Genomic DNA, 12,078 nt, shown 5'->3' on the forward strand with positions numbered 1-12,078 from the left:
AGTTTTAATATTACTCTTATTATTCTTTCTGGGTCACAAAATAAACGTTTAACATATTTTCAGGCGAGAATGTAGCTGTGTAAACCTCAAATATCGGCTCAGTTTATCAGGACACCACATATTTTCAAAAGCGCTCCGACGTTTTCGGAGACGTCTGTTACCCACTAGCTCGATAGCTAGCCGGGGGCTAGGTCACTAGCGCCGTGAGAACACCGGACTCCCGGCAAATTGTTTTCAAACCCACCGCCGTCTTTCGCGACTCAGGTTAAATATATATGAGTCACTTAGATAAATTAAAAATGTTGTTGTTTGGCTTTTTTTTTTTTTTTTTTTGTATTTTATTTGTTCCTGAGTAAATCGGTTTGGCTGAGATTAAAGTTATAGTTTTTACACAGCTGAATAAACGTCAAGCAGACAGCTGATTATCAAAAGTGTGAGATGCTGGAGAATATACTCCGTTGTCCTGTTATATTTTAGATAGCAAGGAGTTTATTAAACTTTACCGAAACAATCTGCAAATTTCATTAAAATTGAATAAACTATCATCTTGTCTTTATTTTTAGTTAGCACCTTAAAAGCTTAAAGCTGTAAGCTAATGATAGTTATATAAGAGCAGATGCTGCTGGTGCAATAAGCTGTAGTTTTACGTCCAGTGGATGATGATCTGATTAGTCGACTAATCGCATAAATAATCGGTGACTAGTCGACTATCAAAATAATCGTTTGTGGCAGCCCTAATTTTTAGGGAGGGGAAAAGGGTGTGATTTGATTTATAACAGGAGCAAAAGTGAGAGCGTTGCATCAAAAACAAACTTCACGATGTAATAATTTTACCCTTTGTTTAGTATTCATGATTATTTAGCATCATCTTTTAGACAGTTAAGCTCTGGATAGGTTTAAATGGTCCTTCCCCAGGGTCATCCACAGAAACCTTTGAGTTTTACTACCTTTAGATCATTTTTGTTTGTTCCACAGATGAAGTGGCCGTGAAATTTTACCTTTCTGATTCAAACGCCCGGTGTAGATCTAGGAATTATGATTTTTAAGGATAATTTTTTGCATGACACATCAGTAGAGACAGGAAAGCAGGGAGAGTAGTGGGTAACGCCATGCAGGGACTTGAACCCCAGCCCTTGCAATAGCTTCTGGAAAATGAGTCACCTGCTCAATCAGGTGAGCTACAATATGACCTTGAGGAATGATTTTCTTTCCTCTGGAATAAAGCTGGCATCTCCAAACCAAAGATAGAAATGCATTTTGTTGAAAGGTTTGAGTAATTGCTGTCTTTACTGCAGTTTTTTTCATACTTTGTACACCATCCATGAGGCTGAATAGGCTGTTTTGGTGTGGATGGATCTAATCCTGACCCTTTGTTCACCTTAGCTGGAGCTGAACTAAACAGCGGCGAGTTTGAGCTCCTAGGGCGAGAGAAACGGACACGATTGAATAACAACACAAGAAAAACAACGAGAGCTTTGTAGCTAAAGTTAAACGCTAAGAAGTTATCTTTCTATCGTGACTGTTTTAGGTAAGAAAGTTGAGAGAGGGGGAAAAAAAATATACTCGACAGCTGCTCGCTTTCATGTTCTCTTATCTAACCGATCTACTCGATTCAGACATTGATCTGTCTGTAATCTGGAGGTGGTGAGGCAGTGGCTATGACAGACACGTCAATGTCACTGTGCAGCAAATAAGACAGAATTTGCATGTAGATTTACATAAATGGCTTAGAAGTGTTGTTGTGTTTTTGTTTTGTTTTTTTGTTAAAGACTGGCGTCCTCTACGTGGAAACATCAGCATGTCTGCCTGCAAAGTACTGTTCACTCTCGTACCAGTTTCACTGCTTGTTTCTCCGGGTGTCCATTCTGAGACGATTTCAAGAGCTCCTGACAAACTCGTAAGCTTAGGACGCCGAGAACTAAAGCGGTGGAGTTTCATGTAAAAATCTGATGCCATGGAGTCTTGCATCTCTACCAATGCCACATCATCCTTGTGGACCACAGACTGGTGACACTGTATAATGAAACACCCACAGAGGTGTTGCCGGTGCTATTCCTGCCAGTCAAATGGCGACATCCACCCCTTTTTCAAGCCACTGTAAAGACATATAATTTTAACAGACAGTGAGCACGGCATACTGAGCTGAGGTTGGTTTTACTCTGCTGTAGAGATGGGATTGAGCTTAACATTTTTTATTTAGGACTTAAAGGATGCAGGACATCAGAGTGATTCGGTTTAATTTTGTGCAGACGTGTATTCAGAGCTTGAGACTTTCATTATTTGTTAGCTTTTTTTCGTGATGTACAGCAGGAAGTGTAGCTTTTTCACACCTCTGCTCAGCCTGATGTTGGCTGTGTCTCATCGGCTCAATGAAGTTGTGAAATGTTTCTTAACTGCTTAGATCCCCTGATTCTGCTCAGATATTTGAATTTAAAACCTACATTGTAGCTTGCAGGGTGTTATTAAACGTAGCAGTTAGTTGAACGTAACAATTACGCTTGCCGACAGTGAGCTGTGAACACAGAAAAAGGTCGATCTAGTAGCACAACTTGTGAGATCTGTTAAGTTTAAGGCAAAATTTAAAGCTCTGCAGATGATGGAAGGGACATCCGGCCTTTTAAAATCATGTCGATAATGGTGGTTGCTGAGGATTCACTTCACTTAACCCCACCCTGGCATTTATATAACACCCTGAAACAGACGTGCAGAGTTGCTCTGTGTTCACAGCAGTGATTGAGACCTGGGTTATGCTCAGGTTTTGCTCCCGCAGTTGTGTCTGTTTGCGCACGTTTTTTTTTTGTTTTTTTTAATGTTTTACAGAGAGCCTTTGGAGAAAAATGCTCTGGTGTAGTCCTCCAAAATCCCAACTACATATTGCTCAATGTGTGTGGCGCTGCGCATCGTTCATATGCTGATTGGTTGATGAATGTGCCAGATCAGAGACGAGACTAACAGTGAAGTTCACCAGAGTGGGAGAAGCACAGAAAAAAACGTTAAAGAAAACAAAAACAAAACTGGTGGCTGCAGTGGACATGGCATTATTTTTAACGCTCAGCTCTTTAGCTCTTTGAATGTTAGAGCTTCGCTCTCTCCGTGGCTGACTAACACAACTGGAACACATTGGTTGTACCACATACTTTGGCACTGTTCCCCGGTACACCCCTCTTCCCGAGACTATTGGTGGCAAAACCTGTACACCTAACTCAAACTAAACTTAAACACAAAAAAAGTGTGAAAGAATGTTTTAGTTTAATGAAATCTGAATGAAAATTGGAGTTTAGAATCAAACTAAGAAAGTAAAATAAGATAGCTGGGTTTATTGGGTTGGTCAGTTAAATGCAGTATTGAAGCACATTTTAGCTGGAGACTGGGGTGAGGCTGTTCCCTCTCTACACTCTTAATTCAGATGTTTTGTATTTTTTGATTTGTTTTGTTTCCTTTTTCTACGTTTTTTTTTTTATTTTTTTTTATATATACTTAATGAAAGTTTTCAAATTTCAGAGCTGAAAAGCACATTTAAAATCAGTTAAAAACTGCAACCAGATCACTTTCACACCAACTCAAAAATCCGGTTTTGATCTGATCTCTTAGCTAATGAATGAGCTGCTTTTCTACTACGGTATATTTGAGATCAGGCTCATCACCTAGCCGGAATTTCTTCTGGTGAAAGTAGCTTTGGATTAGATCCTTCTTTCACCGCACATGGAGCAGAAAAGGAGCACAGATCTGGAGGCTGAACTTTCTCTTGTCTCTAGTTCAGTACACAAGGTTGAAGTTGGTTTTTATTTCGTTAAATTCGACAGCAATCAGCAGCTGCTGCCATCTCCAGTCCATAAATCAGTCTGTACCTTTTCAGGGATTTCAAAAAGGTGCTTTGCCATGCAAATGAAGCGTTAGTTGGTTTTGGTAACCCAATCAGCAGCTCACACACATCAGTATGCTATGATTTTGTTTATTGAACATTTACCCCTTTTAGCTTTCTTTTATGTAGTGTAAAAATGTGTTTCTCTCTGATCTTCCTATTTTTCTCTTTGCAGCATTCATTCAGTCAGACACAATACTAGAAGTTCTACATTTTGGCGAGGGCAGCCTTTTACAGGTAAGGCCATTAAAATGGTATTGTAACGGACCTTCACAGAGCAAGAAGAGGCTAAAGCCCTGCTCAACTACCAAATTAATCCCCTGGTTTTTGATATTGTGATTAATTCTTACTGTATGTTTGTGTTGTGCTTGCAGGGAGAGTCTGACATCGATTTTAGTTTATATCATCAACAAAGGTATGAGAAATCCTCCCTTTTTTTATACTAGCATGAATTCAATAAAATGTTGTATTTGTATTTTTAAACCGTGTGCTTCTACATTAACTTGCCTGGACAACAAGCAAACGCAAAGTGTATTGTGTTAAAGCAAAACAAGTTTTACTGCTTCAATGCGGCTGCTGTGACAGCATGTTAAGATCATTTAGGGGGTAAAATTATACAAAAAAATTAGATTGTGGGGAAAAAGGGCAAATATCTGTGCCACTGATCATCAGAGAAACCTCTCTGTCTGTGTCACCCTGAGCGCTTTTCTGGCCACATGTTCTAGGATGAGTCGAGTCCACAGTGACATTGGTTTTATAGCCTGCAGCAGCTGTTAGAAGCAGGCAGGATTCTTTCATGCAGTCGAATGTGACTGAAGTGTTTTTTTTTTTTTTTTGAGGAAGTTATTATTTGCTTCAGGCTCTTTTTATCCCAGCTTTGGCACAACAACAGGCAGAAGTGCTCAAACAAGTAAGGACTATTTTCATTACAGGAAGTGTGTAAAAAGTCAGTTGGTTGCATCATGTTCCTGTATAGCGGTTCTGAAGCGTCACAGAGGGCTCGCATACCTTTCAGATGGATGTTTTATCAGGGTCCAGCATACAGCTCAGACAGCATGTAAACCATACAAAGGTTATCTTTAGGGGCATGGCATGACCACTCCCTAGACAGTTATGTTTGAGGTCAGTGTGTGTGTTCCAGTCCTTTTTAGATGTTAAACTTCCCCTTTTTTTTTTCTGTGTGTGTGTGTGGTTTCAAACCTGTCTGTTTGCGATATGTATTTGCCAGATAAACCTCTGTACTGGTGAACAAACAGCTACAGTGGTGTTGTATATTTGGTGTGGCAATGCAGAGGCAGGCAGGTAAGCAACAAAAGGAGTCTTTATTCATTGAAGGCAAAAAAACTGACTTAGTCAGAGAGAGAAAAAAAAAAAAAGGGGAAACCCAGCAATAGAACACAAGGAAACATAAGGGAGGGAATCCAGCAAGAAAAAAAAGGAAGTAAAACGGGAATGAGACACCGGTGAGACTGAGCTTACAAAGTAAAACAGGAAGTAACCAAAAGATAAACAACTAATACTAAAACACCAACTAACAGTAACCAGGGAGCACAGAAGTCACAGGAAATGAAACGCCAACTGAAAACAGAAAGTGGTACAACAGAACTACAGAACGCCAGAGGTCTGGTGTAGTAAGCAGGAGTAGGTGCTTTCACTGTTGTGAATGTGGTTCACTTCTTACTGGTGTAAATAACCACTGTAACTTGTGCTGGACCCCTGTTCTGCTCTGGAGCAGCTTGTGTTTGAGAGAAGAGATCAACAGGTACCCACTGATCCGTCAGAACACCACGTCTTTCATGCGAACGTGCTTATCGCCACATTAGGAAACCTGGTGTTGACTTATGCAGTTGATAACCACCTTTGTGACCACTTAGCGAGATTAAGATTAGCCACTGTTAGAGTAAGCGAAGCCTGGTGACGGAAAGATGATGGATTTCTTGATCACAGCCAAGCCCCTGGCAGCTTCTTAAGGTCCGTATTTAAGAGCCAGAGAGGATAATATTTAGTATTTTAGTTGTGTTTAGTTTGTTTTATTATGATGACCTTACTTTAAAAAAATAATCAAATACACGCTCTCCTGACAGAAAAACACCCACAAATGCACAAATGATTTTTTTTTTTTTATAATTGAAGTCTTTATTTGTTTTTAACATTTCACAACACAAAAACAAACAAAACAACCAACAAACAACAACAGAAAAAAAATATATATATAAAAAATATAATAATAATAATAATAATTTAAAAAAAAAAAAATTTAAAAAATTAAAAAATTAAAAAAAAACAACAAAAAAACTCAAATCAGTTAACTCAAATCTTTAAGTCATTCCCTTACTGAGTGCCTACACAAACAAACAGTGCAGCAAGCGTACAACATGACTAAAGATAATTGCCCTGACCAAATAAGTTCCAACCATCTCAGCCAAAAACACGTCCCCACGATTCGTCAAAACCCTCCCTATCATCATTAATCCTAGCCAAGAGCTTTTCATACGACACCATTTTCAGCATAGTTTCTTTCCACCTATTATATTCTGGAGGAGACGGTTCCTTCCATACACTGAGAATAACTCGAGCCGCTGCGATCACCCCCACCTTTATAACCACAAAGTCATATTTTGAAACCCCAGGTAATACTGACCGATCCCCTAATAAGCACAGTCTTGGTGACAGGGGTATCATCAAACCAATCCACCTTCCTATTTTGTCCAATACTTTTTGCCAAAAGGGATAAACTTTCCCACATTCCCAAATAGCATGTATAAATGTCCCTGGATCTGAACTACATTTCCAGCATACATTACTGGGACTAATTCCCATTCTATAAAGTTTGGATGGAGTGAAGTACCACCTGTGTATTAATTTATACTGAGTAAATTTACCCCTGGCCTCTCTTATATATTTATCAGAGAATGACAAAATTCTGCGCCAGTCTTCTTTAGAAATTGCACAACCCAGATCCCTCTGCCATATAACCCTCAAGTTTTCACATATCTCTTTTTTTGGATTGTTAAACAGTTTGTAGAAAACCGCCGCCCTATGTGCTGTACTGGACAATTCTAAAAACTCCACAACCATATTCGAGCTTTGAGCAAATTTTCCTTTGGTAACACAATCCCTTATTTGTAAATATTTCCAAAAATTATTTTCTCTTGTCAAACTGTATTTTCGGGTTATTTCAGCAAATGACATAAACACTCCCCCTGAGTAAAGATCACTTATCCTGCGTATGCCTTTGACAAGCCATTCCTTCCAGAACACAGTTTTCCGCCCAATCCTTACAGCAATATTGTTCCATAGCGAGGCATAAGGTTGTCTTAGATGAGATGCTCCACACAACTTGTGCACCTCCACCCAGACAGCTTTGGAATACCTGAGCACTGGGTTATCATGAGAGTCTTGTCCATTAGTTGCCGCGCCCTGCGAGAGAACATCCAAAGGTGTGAAGGGGCTCGCTAGTTCCTGTTCGATCTTCATCCAGCTCAGCTCAGAGCCCGATCCTGTCCAGTATTTGGCCAGTCTTGACAATTCAAAAGCTAAATTATACAACTTCACATTTGGGAGGGCCATTCCTCCAGTGTCTTTAGAGGCCCACATTTTCTTTATATTCACTCTCGGCTTCTTGTTATTCCACAAAAAATCTTTGATTAACTTCTCAATTTGACCAAATATGTGCAAAGGAATCCGTACAGGTAACATCATGGAAACATAATTGAACTGTGGGACCACCATCATTTTAATCACATTAATTTTACCCCATAGTGTAAGATTCAATTTACCCCATTTATCCAGATTTGTTTTTATCTTTAGGAGGAGAGGTTCCACATTTGAAAGCATAATATCCTCCAAGTCGGGTTTTAATAATATTCCTAAATACTTCATACCTGAAGGTGAGTACTTAAAATTGAATGGAGTAACGCAGAATGACATGATGCTGACAATGGCATGCCCTCTGACTTGTCCCAGTTTATCTTATAACCTGACAACCCTGAAAATGACTCAACACACGTGAGTAGCGCTGGTAGAGACTGCATGGGATCCGTCAATACTGCTAAGATGTCATCAGCATATAGAAACAACTTGTGTTCCATACCCCCTGCATGAACACCTCTGACACCCCTGTTTGCTCGAATAGCCAAGGCCAGCGGTTCCAGAAATATTGTAAAAAGCAACAGGGACAAAGGGCACCCCTGTCGGGTCCCGCGAGTAAGATGAAAAAACCCTGACACCAATCCATTTGTCAAAACCGCTGCCCTTGGACTTGCATATACAGTTTTGACCCAATTACAAAACCCAGGCCCAAACCCGAACCTTGCGAGGGTCGTCATAAGGAAGCCCCATTCCACCCGATCAAAGGCCTTCTCAGCATCTAGCGAGAAGGCCTCAACCGGGGTTAGATTAGATTCGCTTCTGTGCATGAGATGAAGAAGTCTTCTAATGTTATCACCTGAGGACCTATTTTTAATAAAGCCAACCTGGTCACCATTAATGATATCTGGTAATATTTGATCCAGGCGGGAGGCCAAAACCTTTGTCAAAATTTTGCAATCAACGCCCAAAAGGCTTACAGGCCGGTAATTTGCTGGGTCCGACAGATCCCTATCCTTTTTAGGAATAAGGGAGATCAGTGCTTCATTAAACGTACTCGGCAAGGAACCTATCTCCAATGCCTCAAGGTAAACTTTATGCAGGACTGGGGCTAAAATATCGATATATTTCTTATAATACTCAATCGGGAAGCCATCCAAGCCTGGCGATTTCCCATTCTTCATTAATAAGATCGCAGCCCTGACCTCTTCTTCCGTTATAGGCTCATCCAGTCTCGTTTTCTGTTCCCCAGAGAGAGTAGGTAATTGTAGACCTGAAAAAAATGTCTCCACCTCCCCTTCATCAAGCACACCAGCAGACGTATACAAATCTTGATAAAATGATTGGAAAACTGAGTTTATTTCCTTCGATGAGGTTATCACTTGGCTGTCCTTCTTAATCATAGATATATTATTCAAATTATCTTGCTGCTTCAGTTGTCTTGCCAATAGTCTTCCACTCTTTTCGCCACCTTCATAAAATTTTGTTTTGAGCCTAAATAAGGCATATTCTGCCTTTTTGTTATAAATGTCATTCAACTGGCATTTTAATTTACATATAGTCTGATATTTATAATTTGAATATTGACTCGGTAAGTCCTTCTCCAACTCCCGTATTTCTTTATCCAAGGTTTCTACCCGTTCTAGATCACTTTTCTTAACTTTTGATGCGTATGCAATCATCTTTCCTCTTATATATGCTTTAGACGCTTCCCAAACTGTGGCTACTTTGTCTGTGGAACCCATATTGATTTCGAAAAAAATTTTGAGATCCTTTGTTAACTCCTCACTGAAACTCTTGTTCTGCAACAACATCGTGTTAAGCCTCCAGCGGCCCCTCTTCGTTCTATCCGTGTTCAAGTCAATTTGCAACTCTACTGTGGCATGATCACTAATAGCAATGGCACCAATCTCACAGTCTACGACTGACTCGACCAGAGACTTTGATATTAAGGCGAAATCTATCCTCGAATATGTTTTATGACAGTTGGAGTAAAACGTGTATTCCCTTGAACTGGGATTAACTAACCTCCAAATGTCCGTTAAGCAAAGATCCTCTGTCAGTAAATGAACAGCCTCTCTGTCCCTGGGTGTAGACGTACCCCTGGGATTACTCTTATCAATTATCCCATCCATCACCTGGTTGAAATCCCCAGCCAATATCACCTGCCCCACATGATCCCCTATTATCTTATTAATTTTGTGAAAAAAAACTGGCTCTTCCTTATTAGGTGCATAAATATTGCACAAAACTGTTCGAACCCCATTAATTAAGGCCTCCAAGCATATAATGCGTCCTTCGTCATCATTATACTTCTTCAGCAACACGAAGCTTAATTTCTTATTAACAAGGATCAATACACCATTTCGTTTACTCGAATATGAACTATGAAAAACGGAGCCCACCCAGTCTCGTTTAAATTTTTTCGCCTCTTCTTCCCCCGCAATGTGGGATTCCTGAATAAACGCTATATCTGCATTTTTAGATTTTAAGTATGTTAGAACCTTCCTCCTCTTGATTGGGTCCCCACATCCGTTTATGTTCCACGATATTATTTTAGTATACCTGTTCATCGCTTTCTAACAGAAATGGGGTAAGGCACACCTTGTGCGCTTTACAACACAACACAAATATATGCATAGGCACTCAATATTACAAAACCCATCTGGTCTTATCAAACTAGCCGTCATTAAAAACAAACAAAAAAAACAAACAAACCTGAACAAAACCAAAACCCTTCTTTGCATAGCAACTCTGAACAACGTTGCTAAGCGCCCCCTCCCTCCCCTCCTACCCAAGCCTAACTAACTTTAGCTTGAGACCCCAAACTGCTCGTGGTCCGTGAGACACGCTAATCATCCGACAGCAGCACCACCGCCACAGCCCCATTGTGCCCATTGTTTGTTTGTTACCTTATTTCAAAATCCACATACACTACTCCGATCTGTTACATCATGTCCCGCATTCCTCTAAGTCGACTCCTGCAGAAATTTCTCGGCCTCTTTTCCGTCTTTGAATGCTTTCTTTTGTCCGTTCCACGTGAAAACGAGCGTTGCAGGATACATCAGCCTATGCTTCACTTGTAGCTCCCGAAGACGCCTCTTCACCGGGTTGAATGCCTTCCTCTTCTCCGCCAGCTCCTTTGTAACATCTTCAAAAAAGGATAGCTTGGAGCCTTGCCAATCGACTCCACGCCTCTCTCTGGCCACCCGAAGCACTTTCTCCCTAGCAGATGAACGTAGAAAGCGGACATGTATCACCCTGGGAGGCTCGTTAGGTTCCGGCATTGGCACCGGGGAACGGTGGGCACGTTCAATTTCAAATTCACTTCCAGAAAGCTCAAATGCTTTGGCCAGTATCTCCATCACATATTTGTCCACGTTCCCGGGTGTCTCCACCCCTTCTTTGAGTCCAATGATCCGTACATTATTCCTCCTGCTACGGTTTTCAAGGTCCTCCACTCGCGACCACAACGCGTCCATCCTCTTCTGGAATTTGTCCACTTTTGCCTCGGTAAGCACGCTGGCATCTTCCATGTCTGATATACGTTGTTCCGCCTCCCCTAACCTCACTTTTATATCTTCCACCGAATCTTTCAATTCTTTAGTGGCCTCTTTAATAGTGGTGACATCTTTTGCTACGACCTGAAGAGTAGCGTTCATCTTCTTAATTTCTTCAAAAATGTCTTTTTTGCTCTCGCTCCCTATACCGTCCTCAACTACTGGAGAGGCGGCCTCAGATGCAGATGCACTTTCGGGTGGTTCCGGAGCGAGGCTAATGCTAGCTTGCTTCTTCCTCGTGGTAGCTCCCTTAAAAAAGTTTGCTTTGTTGTTACCTGCCATTTTCCAAAGACGGTAATCCTTGAAAAGCTTCAAAGTCCACAAAGGGTGTCCAATTTACGACTACAGCTGGAGTGTATGTTTCCAGATTCAGAACATTAATCAACAGGCTTTAGGAGCGCCTCTAGTGTGCGGCCATCTTCTTCGGCGGTCCCACGTGACTCCCCTGCACAAATGATTTTAATGATAATGTGATGTACCATGAAACCAACAGAATCTTTAAAAAACTGGCGGTGACGTCTTTGGCCATGCTGATGTTAACTTGTCACTGCACATATGGAGATCTGTGGCCAGCAGCCCCAGTCCTAACTGTGACCTCCTCAGGCTGCTCCAGTTACATGCTGGCATTCAGCACATTAGCGCTGAGCCCAGTGACAGGATTCACAGCCAGGACCCATTTGATTCCTTAATGTCACGAAATTTGTCAGTAGTTGTTTCATCGATGGCAGAAGCGATGGCAGGGCCGCCACGTTGCTGTGTGCTGCGGGAAGCTCATCGTGTCTCCTCACTGCTGATTCCTTTGTCTGGGTAGTAAAAAGGTGAAACTGATCTCCTGTAAGTTGCCAGGTAGTGTTAGAGCAGTTACCTGTGAGAGATTCTTGAAAAATCACAATGAAACATTTTCACTTGTTTGTTGTGGTGTTTGTAAAGGCGGTGACATTACATATTTTACCCGAGGCTCCGCTGAGTGCCACGTCTGCATTGCTGATGAGTTTTTCTTTTCATGCGATTTGCATAAAGGCCAAAAAGACGAGTTGCCTGTATTTAGGGACGGGCTTCTCTCTTGTT

The 12,078-nt window shown here is 41.1% G+C and overlaps 1 protein-coding gene across 2 annotated transcripts in view; it reads left to right on the top strand.

Moving 5' to 3' along the window:
• Window positions 1–12,078, top strand: part of tmem131 (transmembrane protein 131) — a 42,008-nt gene that overhangs the window by 3,929 nt on the left and 26,001 nt on the right. For both annotated transcript variants that reach the window (XM_086283505.1, XM_086283506.1), the window contains exons 2-3: window positions 4,038–4,099; window positions 4,237–4,277. In XM_086283505.1, coding sequence (XP_086139631.1) covers window positions 4,038–4,099; window positions 4,237–4,277 — 103 coding nt within the window. The remainder of the gene's footprint in view (window positions 1–4,037; window positions 4,100–4,236; window positions 4,278–12,078) is intronic.

This window comes from Aulonocara sp. 'chitande type north' Nkhata Bay, linkage group LG23 (genome assembly GCF_057382095.1).
Source record: "Aulonocara sp. 'chitande type north' Nkhata Bay isolate Kocher_YH1m ecotype deep benthic linkage group LG23, A_spYH_male_GT1.1, whole genome shotgun sequence".
Taxonomy (NCBI): Eukaryota; Metazoa; Chordata; class Actinopteri; order Cichliformes; family Cichlidae; genus Aulonocara; species Aulonocara sp. 'chitande type north' Nkhata Bay.